We start from the raw sequence: 26,601 nt of genomic DNA, 5'->3' as shown, positions 1-26,601 counted from the left end.
AGAAGCTCTTGGCCAGGATGAGTGCAGCCCAAGTCCCTGCCGAGGGTTCAGAGTGAGCCGGGCACAGCCAGACCTGGAGGCCTTTCAGAGGCGTCCACGCCAGGGCACCCCGAGGCCAGGCGCCTGGGGTGGCTAACAGATGGCGGTGCCAGCTGGGAGCAGAGGCACCCACGTTACTGCCCTGAGTCCAACCACCTCCTTCCCGGGGTCAGGTACTTGGTAGGAGAGAGAGGGAGCTGAGAAGTCACCCAAGGAAGGTGACCCAGGCGTAGTCTGTTTGGGGTTTAAAATAAGATGGTCCATCCTTGGCCACTTCCAAATGACTCACATCCAGAGTCTGCAAAAGGAGGCCCAGAGAAGGGAGACGGGGACAAAACGGAAAGGGAGATACTCCTGCCGGGCTCCCAAGCCCGAGTCTGGCCCTCACTGCTCCCCTGACAGCCGCCCAAACCCAGAGAGTCTTCACCGAGCGCCATGCGACCTGCCACGCTGAGAGGGGCAGCATGGGCTTCCGTTTCCCGTTGCAGATGTGGCGACAGCGGCTCCGAGGGGCTCGGCGCTTTCCCAGGGCCGCCGCCAGGAACCACAGAGCCTGCTCTCCAACCCGCTCTCCCGACGCCCGGTCTGCGCTCTCTCCACAGCGCTCCACTGCCCGGCCAGGAAAGGGCGGGCGGGAGCACGCCTCCCCCTGCCGCCAGGGCCTGGGGAACAGGTACCTAGGAACTGCTGGGCAGGGGCCTCTCCCAGCCCAGATGGCCACGGGTCCGGCCCAGAGGTCAGTACTCTTGCTTGGTGACCTAATGTCCCCACCCCCACTACTAGGGGGCAGATGAGGTTCAGGCAAAGGACTTCGTGGGCCATGGAAGAAGTCCTGCCCAGGGCCCCGTCCACCTCAGGGCTTGTCCTCAGGCCAGGGACGGTCCTCCGCTGGTCCCTGAGTCATGGGCCCCCTGGCAGTCAGGGCAGGAGCAGCCACGAGGATCCTTCGGAAAACTCTGCTTGCAGACAGGGAGACGTGGCCAGGGTCACGTCCACAAAGGGAACAGAAGCGCCCAGCCCGCGTGGCTCAGTGGTTGAGTCAACCTATGAACCAGGAAGTCGCGGTTTGATTCCCGGTCAGAGCACATGCCCAGGTTGCAGGCTCGATCCCCAGTGTGGGGCGTGCAGGAGGCAGCCGTTGGATGATTCTCTCTCATCATTGATGCTTCTATCTCTCTCTTCCTCTCTGAAATAAAATACATATATATATATGTTAAAAAAGGAACAGCAGCATCTTCCTCCCAAGTTGTTTTGAGGATTACATGGATAATACAAGCAAAGCACTTAGCCCACAGTTAGCATTCAAACTGATGCTATTATTGTCCTCGCTGTTGTGATTTTAGTCACTAGAGCCAAGTTACTAGGCCTCCAAGGGAGGGAGGAGTCAGTCCAGGCCTCTGACCCATCTGGCTTCTCACCTGGGGTGACGGGAGGCTGAGCAGCAGGAGACCTGGGGCCCGGCCCCGCCTGGCCTCTCGCGAGACATGTGATCTGGGGAAAGCCCTGTGGACCCTCCCCCCGGTTTTCTTCTCCCTGAGAAATGAGCTGGACAGTCAGTAGGCGCTTTCCAGTTTGGGAACCCCCGATTTCAGCAGCGAAACAGGCCGGCCAGACAGCGGCCCGGTACGCGCGTGCCTGGCGCGGAGGAGGAGGAAGCCCAGGCCCGAGACAAAGGCGCCCTGTGCAGGCCTGGCCCTGAGTTCTGTGGGTTTCCATACCCAGGCCCAGGGGCTTCCAGGAATCACAGTTCAAAGTTAATACTTGGAAGTCAGACGGTGAACGTTGTGTTCCTGGAAGCGGTAGTCCAGGAAAGATGGGTGGGGGCAGAGGCAGAGAGAGTAGGAAGATCATGAAAGGCAGTGACGAGAGGAGGAGGAGGGACAGGGAGAGGAAGGACAGAATAGGAAGGTGAGGAGAGGTGAGGCGGACAGGCCGGGAGAGACAGCGGGGAGAGGGCAGCCTGGGCAGGAGCTGTGGGCAGTGGCACTCAGTGTGGCCCAGACACAGGGCTCAGAACACCACAGCTTGTGACTTCCTCCAGCCTGGGGCACTCTGCCCCCCCCCCCCCCCCACCACACACACACACACACAACAGAAACAAGGTGCTTTCTTTTTTTTAATCCTCATCCGAGGATATTTTTTTATTGATTTTTAGAGAGAGTGGAAGGGAGAGGGAGAGACAGAGAGAAACACTGATGTGAGAGAGACATGTCGATTGGTTGCCTCCTGCAGCCCCCGACCAGGGCCAAGAGCCTTGCAACTGAGGTACATGTCCTTGACAGGAATCGAACTCGGGACCCTTCGGTCTGCAGGCCGACACTCTATCCACTGAGCCAAACCGGCTAGGGCAGCAAGGTGCTGTCTTAACAGGAACTCCCTGTGGGAGGGCAGAGCCCATGCATGGTCATCTTGCTGCTCCCTGGAGGACTCAGCCCAGGCCTCCATTCCCCTTTGGCCCGGAGACAGCAATGTTGCTTGATTTCCGGTAAAATGCCACCACCAACTCCTCTATGAAGCAGCATCCTTCACCTTTGCTGCCCGGCCACTAGGAAACGCACACCAACCTGGGCAGGAGCAGGCTGCTGTGGCCATGTGCCCGGCATCCTGAGGCCCCTGGATCGTACTGTGCCGTCGATAATGCACCTGCCATGGGCCAGTGCACGTGCCAATCTTTCGCATGCCCTGCCTAACGAGCCTTCGCAATGGGGCTATGAGATAGGTGTTCATCTCGGGCGGGGACACCAGGCGGAGCTCTGAATGGACGCGGGGCAGAGCTGCTGTGGAGCACAGTGCAGTGGGAAAGGCCAGCGTGGCCGGGGCTCTGCCCCGCAGCAGCAGGGTGACCTTGGGGAAGTGGTGTTTGCTCGGCGCTAGCTTTCCCATCTCTAAAACGAGAATAACAACTTCAGAGGGTTGTGATGAGGGTTAAAGGAGATCTTAGGAACCACTTAGCACAGAACCTGGCACAGAAGGTGCTCAATAAAAGTTCTGTTACCCAGTGTGGGGCCCTGGCAAATCTCCAGCCCAGGGCCACATCCTTCCAGCCACGCTCTGCCTGCAGGAACTGAAGAGGAGGTCACGGTGCTGCTGGAGCATCACCCGGGGTGCCAGGCGCTGTGCCCAGGTGCCCAGGAGGGTCAGCCAGGCAGGGGCCTGTGCCCTGTGAGGTATTAGGATTCTGGCCCCCGATGTCAGGACACTGCTGCAACCTCCTCTGCCCCATCAGCCCCTGCCCTGCCCCACCCTCAGCCAGCGGCAGGGCCCCTTGGGTGAGGCGGGCAGGGCAGGGCTGAGCGGGAGGCAGCAGGGCGTCCTTATCACTCCCAGCACAGGGCTGGAGGCAGAGTTAAGCCCGGACTTCTTATCAGCTTCCCAAGCCTGTGCTGAAATGCAGGGCCTGCTCTGAGGCCTGGGGGCTGGAAGGCAGGGACCCGTGGTCACTGCCGTAGTCCTTCCTCCTCTGCGGCGGTCCCCTGGGCAGGAACGGGAGGAGGCCTGGGAAACGGAGAGTGCCCCCTACCTCGGAGACCATGTCATCCTAAGCAGTCCCTTCCCCGTCCAGTTCCCATCTGTCACGTGGGGAGTGGAGGGACCCCCGGGTCCCTGTGACCACCTGGGAGGTAGCCATGGTCATCGTGTGCATAGACAACGAACCTGGCCAGGTGGAAGGAAGAGACGTGGGCCTACAGCACTAGCTGGTGGCAGAGCTGAGTGATACCTGACTCCCAGCTCAGTGCTCTTCCCAGCCCACATGCCCTGACCTTCTAGAAGGCCCATGAGGAAGGCTCTAGAGGTGATGAGGGGGTGGCTGCTGCCGGGTTACCCATCCCAGGGTAGGGTAGGGGTCACTCCTTGGCTGCAGCCCCAGGGAAGGCAGGGACAGCATGGCTTCACGATGTGTGGAGAGTAGATTCCAACCATGGACCCTGACAACACCCCTCCTTTTATCAGCGGGACTTCAAGAGGTGTGTCTGAGAATCCAGGGCAAGTTCAACAGAAATGGGGAGGGAGGAGGAAAGGAAGGTGGGTGCAGCTCATCTGAAGCCTCCCGCCTGGCAGGAAAGACTGTCTGAGGGGCCCCCATGCATAACAGAAAGGGGGTGGGGGATCAAAAAGAGAGGTGGGTTAGGTCCCACTTACCCCTAAAGAAGCCGAAATCCTAGAAATCTGAGGCTGGTGGGGACTACAGAGACCCAGGATCCTCATCCCACAGCAGGAGGGGTCAAGGCCTCCTTTGAGACTCTGAGGAAAGTTCCATCTGTGCTCTGGCTGTCAAGGAGATGATTCACCCTAGCTTAGCACTTGGAAGGCCTTGCCTGAGACGGGGAGAACCCCTATGTAGCTGGAGGCAGGGACCTGGTATTGGAGGGAAAACCACAGGCTCAAAACGGCATCACTCGTGCCAAACGTAGATTTAATACCTGATCTAACTGCAGGTCAACCTCTCCCAGAAAAGTAATCTAACCCAGTCTGGGATTTTCTTGTCAAGCACCAATATAATACAGTCTGTCAGGTAGGCCTCTCCATCCCCATGGAAAGAAAAGGCAATCTGAATGACAGAACCCTCCTGTTCTCTTCCCCCAAAAAGACATTCAGGCCCCAAAATAATCTTTGTTTTCTTTTGCTCATAGCTCCCTTGCCCCACTCTTCTTCCTATAAAAACCTTCCTTTTTATACCACCCCTCAGAGCACCCTTCTAGATGCTGGATGGGATGCTGCGCAATTCATGAATCATGTAATCAAGCCAATTAGGCCCTGGCCAGTGTGGCTCAGTTGGCTGGGCATTGTCCTGGGCACAAAATGGTTGCTGGTTCAATTCCCGGTGAGAGCACATGGCTGCTTTCCGGCTGTATTCCTGGCAGGGGGCTTACAGGAGGCAGCTGATCGATGTCCTTATTTTTGATCTCTCTCTTTCCCTTCCTCTCTCCTTCCCTCTCTCTCTCTCCCTCTCCCTTCTTCCCTCCGTCTCTCCCTTCCTTCTCTTTCTCTAAAAATCAATTTTAAAAACCTTTAAAGTAAAAATAAAAAAGTCAATTAGATCTTCAAGATTACTCAGTTGAATTCTGTTTTTTAACACCGGTAAGTGACGTCCTGATGACCAGCCACCCACCTCTGAACCAGTCAGGACAGTGAGGGGGTGAGCAGGGCAGGACTAGGCCTGCCCAGACCCTGGGGCCTGGCCTTCTCAGCCCCCTGCACAGCTGGACTCCAGGTAGATGCCACTCCCGAACCAGCCAGTTCCATGAATACCTCCCCATCCAGGCCGTGGCCCAGGTTCCTGGATCTCTTCCACGTTGGACCAGGCCCAGGCCACCCCAAGGACTCTCGTTGGGGATTGGGCCTGAGAGCTCTGTGGGTGCCCCATTTCACCAGCCTGGCCTGAGCTGTGCCCCCGAACACAGACAAGAGACTCACACAGATCCGTGTTTCACATGCACACCTAGGCTCAGGGGCCGAAAAGGCCTCCTACCTTCCTTCCTTGGTCACGTGACCACAGGCAGCTGGCTTCCCAGGCCACCTGAGGCTGCTCCAGCTTCACTTGTAAATGCGGGCTCCGGCATTTTACCTGTGGCCACCTACGCTATTTACAGCGAGGCTCAAACCAGACTGCCCTTTTGTTTGCCGGGGAGCAGTGCTCTGCGCCCCTCCCCAGAACCCAGGGGCAATGCCGAGTTAAGCAGAGATGAGAGCTGAGAAAAAGCATGAACCCCAAGGGGGCTTGGGGTTTGGGGAGACACTGGGACCAGGGCAAAGGGGATGAGAAACAGCTGGCGTGGCTGGGGTTGCACAAGGCTGGCCAGGAGCCTGCAGAGCCAGAGCCAGAGCCAGAGTGGCTGGTGAGGCTGGGACTGGACAGGGCAGGGCCCTGGGTGCCCCAGGCGGAGTCGGGAGGAGGAGGGAAAGGCCGCCTCTCGGGAGCTCCGCCTGTGAGCACTGGAGCGCGTCCTGCACTGCAGGTCCCCTGGAGAATGAGCTCCTGCCCCCACCACACAGGCCTGTGCAGGCGCACACAGGCACCACCACCTCCACAGGCCCCTGTGGTGCTCGCCGGACCGCTCACCGTCACCACACCCCGATGTCACCGGGCTCCGAGGGAAGCTGTGTGGCTGCACACATCCTCTCCTCCTAAGGCAGCAGTTCTGAGACTTCGGGATGGCAGGATCACATGGGCACTTGCTAAAAATTCCGATTCAAATTCTCGCCCTCCCCCCCCCCCCCCGACCCCACACCCCATAATTCTGGGTCGGCGGCCTGGGGCCCAGGTAATTCTGAGAAGGTGGTCTTTGGAGAAACTCGGGGTGTTGTTAGCCGTGTGGTGGAGAAAATAACGATCACCATACTGCTGCGCTCATTGTGTGCCTACTGTGTGCCACCTGTTGTGCACGAACCCACCTCTCACTCACTCCAGCCCCTGACCACCTTTCAGGAAGGTGCCATTATGTCCAAGGGGAGCCGCAGTTTCCTGTACATTCCCGCATACACCACCCCCTCAAGGGGCCGGCAGACTCACAGGGCCCGGGGCCCTCCCCAGGAACAGGACCTGACTAACCAGCAGGAAAGCAGCAGGGCTGGACTATGGAGGAGAAGACCCCACTCTCCACCTCCAGGGATGAGGCATCGGGGAGGGCCCACTCCCAGACGGAGGGCCTGCCCCAACCCACCCAGGTGGCTCCAAAGCCTGGGGTTGGACCAGGCCAGGCTTGACCAATTCCCAGGCAGCGGGCGCCCCCTGCAGCCAGACGGCGGTGTGGCAGGGCGGGGCCGGATCTCGCCGAGGCTGACATCCCTGGCAGCCCTCTCCGGGAGGCGGCCAGGACAGCTGCTGTGGCTTTACGGTCGCCCCATCTTAAGAATGAGAAATCCGAGTGTCCTGCCCAAGGTCACAGAGCCAACTCGTGTTGGACCTCCCTCCCTCCCTCCCGGGGTCTTTGCCCCAGTCCCTCACACCCAGGACAGACACACACAGCAGAGCAATGGTACAGCAGGAGAAGGGTGTTTAATGGACTTTGGGGGAGTGGAGGCGGTCTTGGAATTCCCACCAAGGGCGGGGCTCAGGAGGGGAGGTTTGGGTGCAGGGACTCCTGGCATCGCTGGGTGAGAAGGGGACAAGCCTCATCTGGGGGCCTCCCGCGGCCGGGGCAGCACAGGGCCTGCGGGGAGCTAAACAGAGTGGGGGTGGGGGGTCTTCCCAAGCCCCTGCCCCACAGCTCAGGGCCCACCTGCTGGGGAGCAAGAAACTGTCCAGCCGCCCCCACCCCCACCCCCCAGGCAGAGCAAAGGGAGTGAGCTGGCATCCTAGAATGTCCCGGCACCCCCAATTCATTCCTAGGACTTCCCTCCATATGTTTCACATATTGGACTTCAGAGAAAAACAATGACTTTAAATAAAGGAAACGGACCCCCTAAATTACAAGCCACTGGGCTAGTTTCAGTCCTCATTACAGCTGAGGAAACTGAGGCTCAGGAAGGGTGAGTGACTGCCCAAGACTAACCAGCAAGTGAGTGGGGTGGGCTCTGTGTCTCCAGGAACCCCTGGTGTTACGGGGGGGGGGGGGGGGGAGGAGGGGGCTGTGGCTCCGCCTCTAGCACCCCTCAGGCTGTAAACCCCCCCTTGAGCTCTGAGTGCTCTAGCTGCAGAGCCAGCCCAACATGGGGGGCTGTACAATCCGAAGGCACCCCTCTCCCAGCACGCACACACTACTCACCTCCTGGAGGGCCGCAGCCTCCCCACTCCCTGGGGGAGCGTTTCCTGGTCTGTGGAGAGCCAGAGGCTGGGGCTGGGGGCCAGACGCAGGCCCAGGGACGGCCGAGGGGTTGAGTGCAGAGGGGCACATTGGGCAATGCAGGTTCTGCATGAGCACCCAGTCCGGCTCCACCACTCTCTGCAGCCAGACAGCTTTGGCCATGTACCTGGGGAGCAATAAGCCCGATGGAGGGTGGTGGCCCCCCTGGCCTGGTCCCCATGCCTCCTCAGCTTAGGGAACCCATAGCCCAGGGCGAGGCCCTGCAGGGAGCTGGGGCCGGTCTTATCCGTCTACTCCAATGGAGTATCCCTCTACTCCATTTCTTAGGACAAGAATGCAAGGAGTAGGGAGGCTCCCGGGGCTCCCACAGTGCCCTGAAGGAAACCCCAGAGAACAGTGAGCGTGAGGGTCCGGGAGCTGTGCTAAGGGGCCAGGAGAGATGACCGAGCTTCCCCCACCCCGCCGGCCCCATGGGCCACCGCTTGGACCTCTGGTTTGCCAACTTACTTGGGTCCCAGCGGTGCACAAATTGCTAAATACCAGTTGCTGGCGCAGCCCTGGTCAAAGGGGTTGTATCCCCACAGGTAGCGGCACTGGAGAGGGGTGTAGAGGGGAAGAGGAGCTCAGAGCCAGCAGGACTGGGCAGACCGCCCCCACTGGCCCTCCCTCCCTGAGCCCGTCAGCCCAGCCCAGCCCGGGGCTGCTGCAAACTCAGAGGGCAGAGAGGCCCAAGAGTGAGCTGAGGCCTCCCCTACCCAATTCCTGAGTCGCTCTCTCCAGGCGACCCTGGCCCTGCACCCACCTCGCCTGCCTTCTCAGGGATCCTTCCCATCACCTTGTACCCCCTTTGGCAGCATCCTCCCCACCTCTGTCTCCTTTGGCCACACATATTCTCCTACTATGTCCTTCCAGGTAGACATTCAAATCTTCCATTGGCTGACAAACTGCTCCAAAGACAGTTCCACATACACCCATCCTGATCCCCCACTTCTCTACTTTCTCACCTCTCGTTTTTTTCTAAACGTCTGGACGGGCGGTTGTATGGAGCCCTATCCTATTTCCCTAACCAAAATCACACGGCCCTGGGAAGCCTGGGCTGAAGGTCCTGAGCACCCAACGCAGAAAAGATCAAGTCCGCCCCTGCGCACTCTTGACCAGGTTCTCTTCCTCCCTTGTCCCTCCCTCCATCCATGAGCCTTGGGCCTTCCTGAGCCCCATCTTACTCCCCAGCATAAGCCAAGTCTCACTCAGACTTCAAGAGCCTTAGCTACAAAATGTTTGTCATAACCAAAGCTCTGCCCACACCAGCTCCCCTATACCCCCTGTCCCTGTTACTAAAACTTTGATCTTCAACAGTCTTCTCCACCCAAAGGAACCAGGATTGCATTCAGGGAAGCTGACGCCTGGGGTAGGAAAAGCCAAGACGGCTCCAAAGAGCAGCACTAACCACTGAGATACTTTGAGTTCTGCCTCTTAAAGATGCTTAAAGCATTGGAGGGAGATTGGCATTCTATTCACAGTTTTAATTAAATGGCTCAAAGAGCTTGATCAAGTTACAATCAGAATTATAGAGAAACTAGAGGCCCGATGCATGAAGATTAGTGCAAGAATGGGCCTTCCTTCCCCTGGCTGCCGGCACCACCTTCGCTCCCGCCCAGAGCCACCTTTCTGCCTTCTCACGCTGCCCAGAAGCCCGGAGTGGCTGGGGTGGTGTGGAAGCTTGTGTCATCGCCATGGCCAAGAAGCAAATGTCCTGCCCCCAGCCACTCAGTGCCTGGTATGCAAATTAACCTGCCATCTTTGTTGGGTTAATTTGCATACTCACTCCTGATTGGCTGGTGGGTGTTGTGAAGGTACAGTCAATTTGCATCTTACTCTTTTATTAGTGTAGATAAATGTTGATTTATTAGATGTATATGGACTGTAGGAAAATGTCTATGGTTCAATGCTTAAAGGAATGATAATTATTTAATAAATTCATAACTGATTAATAAAGCAGATCACCTTCCTCTCTCTCCCCACATAGGACCCTCTGAGACGTGAATGGAATGCAACAGCTCTGAAGTTTTCAAACTGTCCTCTCTCACTGGCTCCAGACCTGGGTCTCCTGCCCCAACCCATGTTTCAAATGCCCTTACAGTCCACAGGACCACACCAAGTAGTTGTCTCCTCACCCCATTTCCTGCCCAACTCCCTGCTGCCTGGGCTCTCTCCCCCTCCCCCAGGGGGGCATCAGGCCTTTCCCTCTCTCTCTCTTTCTCTTCCAAAGCATTGCTGATTCCTTTGCTTGTAGGTTCACTCATTTACTCATAAATATTTTGGGGCCTCAACAATGTTCCAAGCACTGTGCTGGTGGAAGAGCAGGCACAAGCCAAGACTGCAAGGCGCAGGCAGAACGGCAGCTGGGCCAGAGAGGCTGAGGAAGGGCCACTGCAGGTGTGTTCAGTTTCAGGCGCTGCTGTGTGCGATCTGAAAGATTTAGTCTGAGGGCTGCCTGCCAGCTCTGGCCACTTGGAGAGTGCAGCATCAGTGTGATGTTGAGGAAAGAGGCTGGGCCAAGGACGACGAAAAATGGCACTAATGAGCACCGACAACTCTTTCAGGAAATATGGCTGAGCTGGAGGGGAGAGTACAACAGGTGGAGTGAACGCCTGTGATGATAAGGGAGGGTTTTGCTTTGCTTTTTAAGATTAGAGAGACTGAACATGTGTAAATGATGATGGGAAGGAGTGGTAACAATGATAACAGTGTATACAGCACTTACCTGTACCAGCCACAGTTCTGTGTCTTATGCATATTAACCCATGAGGCACCAGGTGGCTAAGTAATATACCCAAGATCTTCCTGCTGGTATGTTAGAGAGCTGTGGTTTGAGTTTATGTACTCTGGCTCCAGAGCCCTTGCTATTAAGCACCGAGCAAGGTGTGTCACAGGATGGAGGTACCTGAAATGGGGCCTGCAGGTAATGGGAAAGAGTCACCAGGCCATAATGACCATATGGCCAGGTGAATCACAGAGTACAAACTACATTTAGGTTTCTTAGGCTGAAGATCCTGGATTGGGGGTTGGGGGGGGGGGCATTCTGAGCAGTGGAGGAAGGGCGAGCCACAGGATGTAGGACGGGAGAATGCTGCCCAAAAAGAGGCTGAAATGATGGACTGAAGCTTGAGAGAGAAAACAGGTAGACTACATGGGGTTAATGAGGAAGGGCTGAGCAGAAGAGTGACAGGTGGGCTGGGAACCAAATGTGGGTGGAGTGGAATGATTGAGTGGCGACTGGAAGGATGGGAAGTGGTGGGCAAAGAGGGTTCCTCTGTCTTTTCAGCTGTCTCAATAACTCTAGCTCCTCCCTCTTTAAAGTGGCACACTACACTCTTCCTAAAACAGTCTTTAGAAGTCATTGTTCGAAGGAATCCCATGGCAAGAATGTTCACTTTTACCGTTCCTCCTCCACACTGTCCTGGAAGTTCAAGGCAGTGCAGAGAAAGAAATAAAGCCATAATGTTGGAAAGGAAGAAATAAAACTGTCCTTATTTACAGATAACATGGTTTTCTCTATGTAGAATCAACAAAAAAAGCCATTAGAACTAATAAGAGAGTCTAGCAAAATTATAAGATTCAAGACCAACATACAAAAATCCACTGTCCTGCACCACATAATGACCATATGGCCATGCACCACCTAACTACATTGGTCAATGGCAGACTGCATATACAACGGTGGTCCCACCTAGATTATAATGGAGCTGAAAAATTCCTACCACCTAGTGAGGTTATAGCCATTGTAACATCATAGTGCAACACATTACAACTATCTACACTATTCAGTGCAGTAACATGCTGTGCCTAGGAGTGATAAGCTATATATACCATATGTCCTAGGCGTGTAGTGGGCTATACCACCTAGGTTTGTGTAAGTACACTCTATGATGTTTGTACAACAACAACATTGCCTATGATGCATTTCTTATAGTTGAGTGATGCGTGACTGTAATAGTAAACAAATAGAAATGAAAAAAAAAAATTTAAGTTATAAAAGCAGATCAGAGGAATGGTGGCATGAGAGATCCCCTTGGCCTTTACCCCTGAAATTTCAACAAGTTAATCAACTCTAATTCAACAAAGAATTCCCTACTCAATACAAAAGCATGCCTGAGAGAACTGCACATTGAAACATCTAAAGGTGGGCAACCAGGAAGACATAAATGGGAAGACAAGAAGCGAGGAAAGTGTAGATGGCCCACAGGTGCAGCTCTGTAGCCAGGAGCTCATGGCATGGCCTGGAGAGTGGAGGAAGCCAGTGGTAGCAGGCACTTCCTTCAGCCAGGAGGAACAGAGTTGCGGGGGGAGGGGCTGTCCAACAGGGCAAGTGGAACTAACAGTGACTGAGCCAGTAGACATCTGACAGAGCACAGGGTTCTACCACGTGGCTCTCCGCTACTGGGCTGGGCGGTGGTGTTTCAGGCAAGAAATGGAACCACAGAGCCATGCCACCACTTGGACTCCCAAAACTCACCTCCAGTAGCCCAAGGAGCATACTGTCTGTAAACCAAGAGTTATTACAGTAGAACCACTGTTTCCCTCTGTGATTGATCCCAGGTGGGGTGCTTGGAGTGGGACCCCATGGAGGTCAGGGGTTGCCATTATAATGAGGCTAAAACAAACCCCACCCCCAAGAAGTGCAGCTGTACTGTTTTAGGGAAGCCAGGGAGGTCAAGTCTGAGAAATCACAGAGGCAAAAAAATCTTGCAGTTCAGCACCATCTACTGGAAAATAGTAGAAAGACCTCTTCAGAGGAAGCTGCTATATAACACCATTAATATAGACAGATAAACATGCCTAGACAAAGGAGAAGAGCAAAGATGATCAGAAAGAAAATGAAAAATCCCCAGAAACCAAGCTGGTACACATAGAAATATGTGATAAATAACAGATTTCAAGATTGTAGTTCTGAAAATACTCAACAAGATGCAAGAAAATATAGACAGGCAAGTCAATGCACTCAGAAAAGAAAACAAGTACTTTACCAAAGAGGTTGAAACTTTAAAAAAGAACCAATCAGAATTCCTGGAAGTGAAGCATGCAATTAGGAGATTAAGAGCAATCCCCATCAAAACCCCAATGTCATTTTTTAAAGAAATAGAATGAGAAATCATCAGATTTGTATGGAACCACACCAAAAAAAAAAAAAAAATGATAGCCAAAGAAATTCTGAGGATAAAACAAAAACAAAAAACAAAGCTGGAGGTATCATGCTACCTGACTTTAAATTATACTACAGAGCAATGATCATCAAAACATCATGGTATTGGCAGAGAAACAGACTCACAGATCAGTGGGAAAGAATAGAGAGCCCAGCTATAAAACCACATGTATATGGACAGATAATTTTTGACAATGGAGCCAGAAACACACAATGGAGTAAATACAGTCTTTTCAATAAATGGAACTGGGGAAACTGGAAAGCCACATGCAAAAGAATGAAACTGGATTACAGTTTGTCACACATACAAAAGTTAATTCAACGCCCTAACCTGTTTGGTTCAGTGGATAGAGCATCGGCCTGCGGACTGAAAGGTCCCAGGTTCGATTCCGGTCAAGGGCATGTACCTTGGTTGCGGGCACATCCCCAGTAGGAGGTGTGCAGGAGACAGCTGATTGATGTTTTTCTCTCATCAATGTTTCTAATTCTCTATCCTTCTCCCTTCCTCTCTGTAAAAAAATCAATAAAATATATTTTTTAAAAATTAATTCAAAATGAATCAAAGACTTAAGTATAAGATCCGAAACAATAAGTTACATAGAAGAAAATATAGGTACCAAACGTATGCACCTTGGTCGTAGAGAACATTTTATGAGCTTGACCCCAAAGGCAAGGGAAGTAAAAGCAAAAATAAATGAATGGGACTATATATATCAAACTGAAAAGCTTCTGCACAGCAAAAGAAACTGACAACAAAACGAAGAGGCAGCCAACCAGATGGGAGATGATATTTGCAAACAGTAGCTCTGACAAAGGTTTAATTTCTAAAATATATAAAGAACTCATTAAACTCAACACCAAACAACCCAATCAAAAAGTGGGCAGAAGCCCTGAAAATACACCTCTCCCAAGAAGACATACCAACAGCCAATAGATATATGAAAAGATGTCAACCTTACTTGCAATTAAGGAAAGGCAAATCAAAACTCCAATGAGCTACCACCTCACACCTGTTAGAGTGGCCATTCTCAACAAGACAAGCAATAGCAAGCGTTGGGAGACGTTGATAGAAAAGGGAACCTCATTCACTGCTGGTGGGAATGTAGGCTGGTACAACCACTATGTAAAGCAATCTGGTGATTCCTCAAAAAATTAAGAATAGAACTATCATTCGACCCAGCAATCCCTCTCCTGGGTATATACCCAAAAAACTAGAAACCATGTATTCGCAAATATATATGCACCCCTATGTTCATTGCAGCATTATTCATGGTGGCCAAGACATGGAAATAACCAAAGTGTCCTATGATAGAGGACTGGATAAAAAAGATGTGGTACATATACATAGTGGAATATTATTCAGCCGTAAGAAAGGATGAAATACTGCCACTTACAACAACATGGATAGATTTTGAGAATATTATACCATGTGAAATAAGTCAATCAGAAAAAGCTAAGAACCATATGATTTCACTCATATATGGGATATAAAACTGCAACTCATGAATATAAACAGCAGTGTGGTGATTGCCAGAGAGAAGAGGGTGGGAGGTGAAAGGGATCCTAATATATGTTGATGGGATATTTGACTTTGGGTGGTGGGCACACAGTACAATACACAGATCTTGTAACATGGAAACCCACACCTGAAACCTATATGATCATATTAACTAATGTCACCCCAATAAATTTAATTTAAAAAGGGAAAAAAAGAAAATTCTGTAAGGTTGTTAGATGCAAAAGTAAAAATTTAATCTCATTTAAGATTAACAATTGTGTCCTTGCCGGTTTGGCTCAGTGGATAGAGCATCTGCCTGTGGACTGAAGGGTCCCAGGTTCAAGTACAGTCAAGGGCACACGCCCGGGTTTCGGGCTCAATCCCCAGTGCGGAGTGTGCAGGAGGCAGCTAATCAATGATTCTCTCTCATAATTGATGTTTCTATCTCTCCCTTCTTCTCCCTTCCTCTCTAAAATCAATAAAAATATAAAAAAGATTAACAATTGCATCTAGCTAATAGAAAGTAAAACTTTGTAAAAAGCATTTAAAGTAGCTAGAAAAATATTTAACAAAAGATATGCAAGCCTGTTATGTATAAAAGTAGAGGCCCAGTGCACGAAATTCATGCACGAGGGGGCGGGGGGAGTGTCCCTCAGTCCAGCCTGCACCCTCTTTAATCTGGGACATCCCTCTCACAATCCAGGACTGTTGGCTCCCAATCGCTCGCCTGTCTACCTGCCTGATTGCCCCTAACTGCTTCTGCCTGCCAGCCTGATCACCCCCTAACCACTCCCCTGCCAGCCTGATCAACGTCTAACTGTTCCCCTGCTGGCCTGGTTGCCCCCAACTGCCCTCCCCTTCAGGCCTGGTCACCCCCAACTGCTCTCCCCTGCAGGCCTGGTACTCCCCAACTGCCCTCCCCGCAGGCCTGGGTCCCTCCCAACTGTCCTCCCCTGCAGGCTTGGTTGCCCCCAACTGCCCTCCCTTGAAGTCCTGGTCCCTCCCAACTGCCCTCCCCTGTTGGCCTGATCACCCACAACTGCCCTCCACTGCCCGCCATCTTGTGGTGGCCATCTTGTGTCCACATGGGGGCGGCCATCTTGTGTGTTGGAGTAATGGTCAATTTGCATATTACTCTTTTATTAGATAGGATTATTGAAAGATGTTGAAGAACACAAGTAAATACAGAAAATAGCACAAACTTGAATAGGAATATCAACAGAGTAAAGATGTAACTAACCTGATGGAATTGCAATGAAAACATCAACAGTAATTATTGTAGAATTTCACCAGGTAATCTGTTAAACTGTGGTATTTTGAGTTCTAGAATGCTACCTTGATTCAATCTTTAATTTATTGAAAATATATACTTATTTTACAGTAAAAAAAAAAAGTTATAAAAGCACAAAAACAGAAAACAGGAAAAAATCTAGCATAGTATATGCAAAATCTATACATGGAAAACTGCAAAACACTAATGAAAGAAGTCAAAGAAGATGTAAATAAATGGGGAGGTACACCATGTTCATGAATCAAAAACTCAATATCAATTTTCCAAATTGACCTGTAGGTTCAACACAATCCAAATGAATATCTCAGCAAACATTTTTGTAGAAATTGACAAGCAGATTCTAAAAATTATGTGGCCGCTCAGCTGATGTGGCTCAGTGGTTGAACATCAACCTATGAACCAGGAGCTCATGGTTCGATTCCCAGTCAGGGCATATGCTGGGTTGCAGGTCATGGCTGGATCCTCAGTGGTGGGTATGCAGGAGGCAGCCAATCAATGATTCTCTCTCATCATTGATGCTTCTATCTCTTTCTTTCTCTCCCTTCCTCTCTGAAATCAATAAAAAAAATACATATTTTTTAAAAACTCTCTGAAATCAATAAAAAATACAGAAAAATAAGAATTATGTGGAAAATCAAAGGAACCAATGGCCAAAAGAACTTTGAAAAAGAACAAAGTTGAAGAACTCACAATGTGTGATTCCAGAACTTAATATAAAGCTACTAGTCAAAATAGTGTGATATTGGCAAAAGAATAGAGATCCTCAAGTACACCCACACCTATATGCCAGCTGAATTTTGACAAAGGTGCAAAAGCAACTCAATGGAAGCAAGATAGTCTTTTCAACAAATGGTGCTGGAAAAACCCATATGCAAAAAAATTAATCTTGACCCTACCTTGTATCACATACAAAATTTAATCCAAAATGAATTGTAGGCCTAATTATAAATTCTAAAACTTCTAAAAAAAACATATTTTTTTAAAACCTTGTGATTTGGGGTTAAGCAAATATTTCTTAATTACAACATCAAAAGCACAATCCATGAAAAAACATCCGATCATGTACTTCATCAAAATTTAAAATACTATTAAGAAAATAAAAATAAAAAAGAAAATGAGATGACAAGCCACAGACTGGGAGAAAATATCTAAATCCAGACTATATAAAGAACTCTTAAAACTCAATATTTCAAAAACAATCTAATATTTTAATGGACAAAAGATTGTAACAGACTTTTAATCAAACACATTCATATGGCAAATAAGAACATGAGAAGATGCCCAACATCATTAGTCATTATAAAAATACAAATTAAAAGATACTTCTACACATTTATTAGACTAGCTAAAATGAAAACACACACACAAATCCAACAATGCTAAATGTTAGTGAGGATGCAGAACAACTGAAATACTTATGCACTGCTTTGGGAATGCAGAATGGAACAGCCATTTGGAAGACAATTTGGCGGTGGTGAATGGATAAACAAGCTGTGGTACATCCATCTGATGGAATAATACACAGCAACAAAAAGGAAAAAATTACTGATATGAATAACAACATAGACGACTCTCAAATGCATTGTGCTAAGTGAAAAAAGCCAGACTCAAAAGGCTTTGTTTCCATTTATATGGGACTCTGGAAAAGAAAAAACTATAGGGATAGAAAACAGATCCGTGGTTGCCAGGCTGGCAAAGAGAAAAACGGAATGAAAAAGGCCATGAGGGAATTTGTGTGTGTGTGTGGGGGGGGGGGGGGGGGGGGATGATAAAAATGTTCTAAATCTTGGTGATGGGGGGTTGGTTAGAGGACTGCAGGTGTTTGTATGTTTAAAAAGAGAATCCTATCATGGCTCCCAGGATTCCACTGCACCAAGACCAAATTCTCCCCCTGACCTTCCGAGCCTTTTAAATCTGGCCAACCCCAAGCAGTCCGCTTGACTTCTATGCCCTCTCCTGCTCCAATTGACTATTTCTTGCCCTGCCTTTGTGGCCCAGTAGTTGAGCGTGGACCTATAAACCAGGAGGTTGGGGTTCAATTCGGGGTCAAGGCACATGCTGGGGTTGACGTGCAGGAGGCAGCCCATCCATGATTCTCTCTCATCATTGATGTTTCTCTCTCTCCTTCTCCTTTCTCTCTCTGAAATCAATAAAAACATAATAAAATAAAATAAAAGACCATTTCTTCCCCATCCTATCCTCATCCCGGCCACCGTCAGGCTCCCCTGCCTTTTTGCTAGCTGGCCCCTCGCCAGCAATGCTCTCCCCTGCCTTCTGCCCATCAAAACCACTAAGCGGTGCCCCCTGCCCTCACTGCGGTCGTCTGAGTCTGTGCTACACATTCTAGGGCAGGCCCCTCACAGTGTTCACAGGTGTCTGGCAGGTGTTGTTCCGATTTCAACACAAGCGCAAGATACAGCCTTACTCCCCTGTGCGCCTCCCGCCCAAATGATGCACACGCGGCCCAGCACCCAGGAGGCGCTAGAGGCGAGGCGGTGCACGCAGGAGGGAGAGTGACTACCGAGGTGAGATTTGAGCTCAGGCTGGGTCTGTAAGGGCTAACGAGGCATCCTCGAGGGAAGTCAGGCCCTCAGTGACCGGGGCGGTGGAGAAAGCAAGTGCGGGGGTGCCCGAGAGGCAAGGTGACCACCCCACGGCCCACATAGCGGCGCCCCGCTGGGCCCCGCATACCTGGCCCTCGCAGGAGCGCTCGGCCGCGCTCACGGACATGGCCTGGATCAGCAGCAGCAGGCAGAGCGGCACCAGGAAGCAGGCGGCGGGGACAGCCACCACGATGCTGCGCACCAGCTAAGGAGCAGAGCTGCGGGCCCGTCCCCCCCCCCCCCCCACCCGGGCCCTGCCCCTCGCCCCCGCCTCCGCCCGAACCGTCCCGCCCACAACCACCCTGTCCACCTGCTCCATGCGCTCCGGCCGCGTAAACCTGCCCGAACCCCTGCGCCACCTTTAGCTTCCCGCATCCGTGAGCCTGCAGGATTCTCCCCGCTAGGCAGTTCCTCAGCCCGCCCATCTCCCTGGCCCACCCGCCCTCACCTAGTACCAGATTGGTCTTCCCAGCAGCTTCTCTCTCTAAACGCCCCCCCCCCCCCCCGCCCCCCGCGTCCCATCATTGCTCCGCCCCCAGGACCCCTTCGGCTGTCACTGCGCTCCCTGCGGCTCCCCGCTCGGGCACAGCAGGCAGGCGGATACGCGATGACCTTGTCTAGGTAAAGGGTCTGTTGGGTCGTGCGCAGCAAGAAGATCAGGCAGGTGACCAGCACGGCGCCCGAGTAGAGGCACAGGGACAGCACGAGCAGCATAAAGAGGCGGAAGTTGCGGTGACCGATGCAGTTATTGACCCACTGGCAGTGATGGTCAAAATCCTGGGCGAGACGGGGGAGGGGCCGGCCTCTAGGTCCCCGATCTCGGGCCCAGTCTCCAGCTGACCCTACATCTGAGGCCTTCCCTTCCCTCCCTAAGCCACTTGCCCTTGGCCCCCACGCACTGCCTTCTCCTCCCCGGTTCCCAAGTGAGCCACCGAGCCCTTAGCGCTGGCATTTCCGTGGTTAGGGCGCTGTGAGGGCGCGGTGGCCCACCGCGTGGCCTGCCAGGAGGCCTTGAGAAGCGAAGCCTGCCTGGTCTTTGGTGGAACTCCTGCCGGCAACTTCAGGCAGGACACAGAGTGTCTCAGGGCATGTGTTTTCCCGCCCAGGGGATGAGGCTAAGAGCCTGGTCCAGCCCTCCCCTCCCAGGGTTGGAAGGACCACAGAAGACAGCACATTTGTAAACCTCTGAGGGCGGGGCAAGTGAGACAGACAACCCTCAGCTCAGGGTTTGAGCCAGTGTGAGTCCGAGGGCCTTGGGTATCTACTGTCAGCAAGCCCAGGGCAGGAGCGGGGGGCATAGGCTGGGCGACCCTCCCTCTCCTGGCCTGCCCGGGCCAGCACAGCTGTGGGCGGCCCTGAGTGGCAGCGCCTGTGCAGGCAAGGGCCACCTCTCGGGACCAGGGCAGGCACGGCACAGAGGCGGGCACTGCGTGAGTGACCGAGCCTGGCTGGGAGTTACTGCCACCTTAGCCTCTAGCAGCCCCCGAAGTTGTTTCACTGCGGCCGGCCGCGGGCCCTTGTAGGGGTGAGCCTCCTGGTCCGCACCAGGTGCCGGGTGGGGGCAGGGGGTTGGCGGGTGGGCACGCGAGGGGGGCGCTCACCTCCACACACACGTTGCAGAAGCGGCAGTGGTGGGTCCGGGGCGGGCGGTGGAAGCCGCACTTCTGACACCACTGCAGGCGGAAGGCCTTGCGGTTCACCCAGATCACATGCACCGCCGTGGGGCCCTGCTCACCGGAGCCTGGCACGGGAGGAGGATTGGGCAGCGCCAGGCGGCTCGGCCATCAGCCTGCCGCTGGTGGGGGAGTCCCACCGTATCACTGGGCTCCGGCACCGGCGGGGAGGAAGTGGGCAGGGGAGACCCTAGTCCCCGCTGAGCAAGCCGAGCAAACTTGAAGAGGCTGGCAGTCAAAGGGAAAGATGGTGTTCGCCAGAGGAATTCTGCAAGAACTCGGGCCTTTGGAATCGTGACTGATGCTTTAAGGCTTTTGTTCAGCGGGAAGGAGGGAGAGAGAGTGGGAAGAGCTGGCTTCTCTGCCCGCCTGGCCCAGCCCACCCCTCCAAGGCAACTGGAAAACCTGTCTTTCCTCACCTTGGGAAACCAAGTGCCAGGAGCGGGGCCCAAGCTAAGGAGGACCTAGGGTGAAGGGGCCCCGAGGCCACAGCGGGAGGGTGGGCGGAACCCTTTAGGAATCCTCCCTTATAAACAGGAGCCCTTGCGGGGCTACCTCCTTCTCCAGGGGGCCCAGGCCTCACCTTGATGTAAGATGCCAGGGTCTGAGAAGTTGAGTGACACGAGACTGAAGAAGGTGAGGACAAAGAGGGGACCGGTGATGATGGGAAAGGCCCACTCCCCGTTCTGGGCCAGCCACCTGCAACTGAGACCAGAGCAGGGCTCAGGCCTGCTCCGAAGCTCCTGCTGGGACCAGTTCACCGCTCAGGACCACCGACCTTAGCAGGCGTCCTCAAACCACGGCCCTCGGGCCACATGCGGGTGTTTTTGCCGTTTTGTTTTTTTTTACTTCAAAATAAGATATGTGCAGTGTGCATAGGAATTTGTTCATAGTTGTTTCTTTTTTAAACTATAGTCCGGCCCTCCAGCGGTCTGAGGGACAGTGAACTGGCCCCCTGTTTAAAAAGTTTGAGGACCCCTGCAGCCTGCTCCAAATATACGGGCTTCTGACAGATCCATAGAGGCTCTACCAAACGTCCCCCAGGATTGCCAGCCACCTGCAGCCCCCATACACCAAATACCCTCTCCATCTGTGCCTTTGCACATTCGCTTCCCTCTGCCCAGAATGTCCTCCCTCCCCTGGCCCCTCTTCTGCACTTCCCCTGCCTCTGTGCTGTCACTTCCCTTCTCTCGTGTAAGAAACCTGGCCCGTGCGGTAGACTCACGGGAATGCAAAGAAGAGGCCACTGAAAACCAGCAGCAGCACCACATTGAAGGCAGCAAACAGGCTCGGGAGGATCCAGGGAAGCGGGGCCTGCGGAGGGGGGCGGGGCTCCTTCACCAGGGGAATGACATCGTTCCTGAGTGGCATGGCTGGACCTCCCGCGCCCCCAGGGGAGATCAGAGCCACCAGGCTCCCCCTCCCCTGCTGGCTCCAGGCGCCCCATGGCCACAGCGGCCTCGGAAGCCACAGCTCAGGGTGGAAGGGAAAAAGTCCCAATGTGACATCACAGAAGCTGGGGAGGATGGGGGCCAGGGTTCTGCAGCAGAACTGCCCACAGCCTGTGACTGTCACTGCCAACAGCAAGCCCACCCACTCCCGCTTGTGCTGGGACCGAGCGGTCCTGCCCTGCGAAGGGTTCGCTCCAAGACAACATGAGAGAAGAGAAACATTTGGCGCGAAGGTGGGTGATTCTATCACCCTTTTAGCTTTGGCCCTAATTGAAGCAGAGCTCGTTGCTCACTCTGTTGCCTTTCCCCCTTTTTTTTTGTTTATTATAAAAGTCCACTTTGGGGGGCAGGGCAGTTAAACAATTTTCCAGCTTTCCTCATTTCCATGGTTGGCTTCATGACACAATTCTGGTCAGTGAGGCATAGGCGGGTGTCTGCTGAGAGTTTCTAGAAAAGCTTTTGCCTTCCGGACCAACGGGAAAGGACACGGTTGGCACCACTCTGTCCCTCTCTTCCTGCCTTGAGCCTAGACCTGCTGGCTGGCACTTGGACCCGTTAGGCAGTAAGCCAACATGCTACCCAGACAGAATGCCAGTGATGACATTGTTGAATCGCTGCCCCAGCCTTGAACTGCCTACATCCGAGCTGCTTATTATGTGAGGAAAGTAACTGGGTTTTCTGTTACCTGCAGCTGACGCTGGTCATGTGTTTTAGCCACTGAGCATCTGAATTCCTGTGTGTTTGGAGGATGCCCTGCACTGCAAGTCTTGGTGAAGGGCAAAGACCGTTTCCTTGTCCCAGTTGGAGCTGAAAATGCCAGACACACATTCAAAGCCTCTCTTGCAGCCAGCACTCAGGCCTGGGACCCAGGCGCCACCATTAGCCTCAGAACGGCTACCACAGAGTCTGCTGAGACACAGCAGCTGCACATGTCAGAGCTCCTAAATGCGGATGTGTAATGGCCATTTTGAATGTCACTTTAATGTCACTCAGCAGAGATTATATTATTCTTTTTTTTTAAAATATATTTTATTGATTTTTTACAGAGAGGAAGGGAGAGAGATAGAGAATTAGAAACATCGATGAGAGAGAAACATCGATCAGCTGCCTCCTGTACACCCCCTACTGGGGATGTGCCCGCAACCAAGGTACATGCCCTTGACCAGAATCGAACCTGGGACCCTTGAGTCCGCAAGCTGACGCTCTATCCACTGAGCTAAACCGGTTTTGGCATATTATTCTTAAATATGGATAAAATTTATAATTCCAAGATTCATGTTTTGAATTGGACTAAACAAACTGGAACATTTTGAGAGAATTAATTTGATTAAAAACAAAGAGCAAAAATCCCTCATCAACACAAAATTATTACTTATATTTTATTGTCTACAGAAGCATATTTTTTCTTTCCTTTTTTTTTTTTTTTTACTGATAACCAATCACTTCTATTTATTCAGAACATAAGAAACTTTTTAGACCCATAGATGATACTACGTTAAAGCCCTGTTTAAAAATTCATGGGGTATTTTATTTTTGCAAAGATAGTTTCTAAAATTAAAAAAACACACAGATAGATTAATAATAATACACATCAAAATTAGATTAAAATATAGGTCATGGCTCTCATAATGTCCTGGCATTAAAGATGTTACAAAGATACGCATATAGAATGCTACCAAATATCCCAACTTTTACAGATATAGGTGCAGTCAAGAAGTCTTTCTCTGATTTTAGCAAAGAGAAACCATCCAAGTTTTATTCTTTGACTACTGACATAATTTAACTGTGGCACAGGCATTACTATTTCTTCTACTGCAGCAAATTCTAGTTTTCTCAAGGCCTTCCCCTTGACTTCTGGAAATAAAATATTTTCAACCTTCACATTAAAATGTTATTCTGATAAATATATGTATCAGGTTGGTCTATTCACATGTAGGCTTTCCATTTTCAGGTTAAGAGGAGACATGCCTTTAATGCTTTATTAACATTATTATAGCAAAAGACAATCCAACCTAATATCAGGAGAAATTGTAACCTTCTAATCAGTGTGTGATATAGAAAAACATTGATTTTAACATATCTTTCTAAAATTCAAATGTCATTCTGATCACTCGTGGTCCAAGGACATTCAAATAATAAACCAAAAATAAACAAATGTTAAAGATTAGTCTTCAAACATTATGCCAAGGATGCCACCCCTGCCCGTGATCTTGCCAACAAAAACCCACATCCGCACCTCAGCGGCCACCAGACCATTCAGCAGAGCTTCCTTAACTGTGAACTGTTTGAAGCTTCCAGTTTGAGCGCTACTAACTTTTTTTTCGAACTCTGACTCTCTGCAGGGATCTCAGCAGGGACTGAGGAAACCAGCTCAACCTTCGCATAGTGCCAACATGTGGCCAGCTGAGGCTCCGAGCCCTGTGCCAGGGCCTCCTCCGGGAGGTTACAGACACGCTGGGCCATGGCTCTAGGATGGAAAGTCTGTGGCCTCGAATGAAACATTCTTTTTTCATGGCATTCAAATTAAGAGGTTAAAATCAATGTAGTAAAAATGGTATCTTATAATATACTTAATAAGATTATACGATTTCAAATACTAAAGTTTAAAACTTCAGATATTTTCCCGTCAGCCTCGGACTGAAGGGTCCCCGGTTCCATTCTGGTCAAGGGCACATGGCTAGGTTACAGGATCAATCCCCAGTAGGGGGTGTGCTGGAGACAGCCTATCAATGACTCTCTCATCATTGATGTTCCTATCTCTCTCTCCCTCTCCCTTCCTCTCTGAAATAAAAATAAATGAATGAATGAATGAATGAATGAATGAATGAATAAAATACCTGCATATCAAAATATGTTAAAATTAATTTTTAAAGATATATATGTATGATAGAAAAGAATTGGTAGCTTGGAAGTGATCTCTGAATAACACTAAAAGTAATTATTTTCTTTCTGCCTATTCGACCCAATAGTAGAGGGTTATTGTCTCAGCTAGTCCAAATGAGTAATGTTAATGGGGTCTAATCACTTACATGCTTTTTTGTTGTTTTTGGAAATTTTTTGACATATACAATGATAAGCAAAATTAGATTGATAGGGAGTCCTCATTTCTAAAAGAAAACAGAAAGTGCTAAATGTTAGGTTACCTTCTGCTGTGCCATGTTGGTTTGATTAAAATACAGCCAACACTATCACCATGTCTTATCCTTAGGTGCTTGTATTCTTATACAGCAACAACTCTTTTGGATGTTGCCATTTTTTCCTGATATTGGCTAGAAATTCAAAAGAATAAAATTGACCTCGTGTCTTTTTGACTATTAGGTAACACCAAAGGCTTGCTCCCCCTCCTTATAACCCAGGACAACCCATGACATGGCACTCTCAAACCCTGAAGGATGTTCAAAACATAGATATAATTAACATGCTCCAAATTTTCTTCATGTGCTACTGATATTATAAGAGCTGCCAGGGCCAGGGATCAAACCTGCAACCAAGGTACATGGCCTTGACTGGGAATCGAACCCACGCTTCGTTCCACGTACTGACGCTCTAGTCACTGAGCCAAACCAGCCTGGGCCAACACGATTTTCTTGCAGAAAAGGCATTTGGCAAAATCTAACAATATTTCATCAGTGATTTTCAACCAGTGTGATGCAAGAATTTTTAAAACATGCATTACCTAACTAGTCAGGAGCACTGATCTTTTTTCCCTTAGATTGTCAAATGAAAAAAATGACAACAGCCAACACAACAATAGCTGTCCAGTATGAATGAATCAAAATTATACCTATTTTTGTCAGATCACCAAAAAAATATATTTTTGGGTGTGCTGCAGAATTTCATAATTAGTTTATGTGTGCCATGAGATGAAAAATGTGTTCTATCATGTGACCGTACAATTTTGTGGGGAAAATTAAGCAAAAAAACAAAACAAAATAAAAACACAAAGAAAAAGAAAAATGATTTGTTTTTCTTGGTTCTAAAAATCAGTGTTGAGACGTCCCAGTGCTTACCCACAGGCTGTGTTCTTACAGTGCCTGTACAGAAAGAGGAGGCAGTGTAAACTCACCCCATATATACCTCAGCCCAGGCCCTTGGCCTGGTCAGCATTGTGAATGGCCAGATTGTTTGCATGTGTGTGTGTGTGTGTGTGTGTGTGTGTGTGTGTGTATGTGTAAGGGGTGTGGGGAGGGATTAGTGTTTGACCAAAGTCTAGAATTAACAAGAGAAGAATCTATCTGACTGGCTGGTTCAGCTCATCTTCTCTTGCCACGCCTTAGCTGTGGATGGACTGGCCTTGAGTCAGGGCATGGCCCTGGACTAATCTATGGATCACACTGTATAGAAGATGGCCACTTAGGGACTTCGGGTGGGGCAGAAGCAACGCATCAGAGCTAAAGCCTTCCCTCTCACCAACACCCTCCCATTCCTCCCTCCATGTCATCCATCCTGAGAATTACCCAGCCTCCCCTGGACCTCCCAGCTGCCAGGCTCTGGAAGACTGAAGGTCAGCCCAGCCTACTTCCCTTCCCAACGCCCTCCAGCTCTTCAACACCCCTCTCTTACCCCTACCCCCACCCCCACCCCCACCCCCACCCCCAGTTCTGTCCTGAAGAAGTTTGGAGAACAATCTGCTCTAGGGAAATCTAAAGTTCAGGGCTTTGGGCAATTAAGCTCAAGGCCTCTCACTGAGCTCGAGGTGAATGACCCAGGGAGCATTCATTCCTGTGGAAATGGTTTGAGGAAGCTGAGTCAACTAGTGTCTTTGGCAGGGCGGGCCCGGCAATTGAGCCTCTGGAGGTCAATGCCCCAGTCTTCCGGTTGTACCCAAACCTCCACCTTAGGAGGGAATTGAGCCCTTGAGATTCCTGGGTCCCTATATTATCCTGCCAGAGAACTAACTGTATTTGAGGAGGAAAATAAAAGAGTGAGAGAACTCTGCTTGACACAAAATACGGGAAGGTATATATATATATTTAAATGTATTTTATTGCTTTTTTACAGAGAGGAAGGGAGAGGGATAGAGTGAAACATCAATCAGCTGCCTCCTGCACACCTCCTATTGGTGATGTGCCTGCAACCAAGGTACATGCCCTTGACC

At 50.9% G+C, this 26,601-nt stretch overlaps 1 protein-coding gene across 1 annotated transcript; it reads right to left on the bottom strand.

Moving 5' to 3' along the window:
- Positions 1-7,632: 7,632 nt before the first annotated feature.
- On the bottom strand, positions 7,633-21,423 carry ZDHHC19 (zDHHC palmitoyltransferase 19; the record flags this gene model as incomplete). Its single annotated transcript, XM_079766304.1, has 8 exons — positions 7,633-7,671; positions 7,746-7,950; positions 8,292-8,377; positions 18,468-18,573; positions 18,984-19,156; positions 19,981-20,120; positions 20,636-20,757; positions 21,278-21,423. The coding sequence occupies 8 exons, from the start codon at positions 21,421-21,423 to the stop codon at positions 7,633-7,635; spliced, it is 1,017 nt and encodes a 338-aa protein (XP_079622430.1).
- Positions 21,424-26,601: the final 5,178 nt, after the last annotated feature.

Source organism: Cnephaeus nilssonii (genome assembly GCF_951640355.1).
Source record: "Cnephaeus nilssonii genome assembly, chromosome: 3".
NCBI classification, from domain to species: Eukaryota; Metazoa; Chordata; class Mammalia; order Chiroptera; family Vespertilionidae; genus Cnephaeus; species Cnephaeus nilssonii.
Note: the sequence above shows the minus strand (reverse complement) of the source record. Positions and strands in the feature narration are given on the sequence as shown.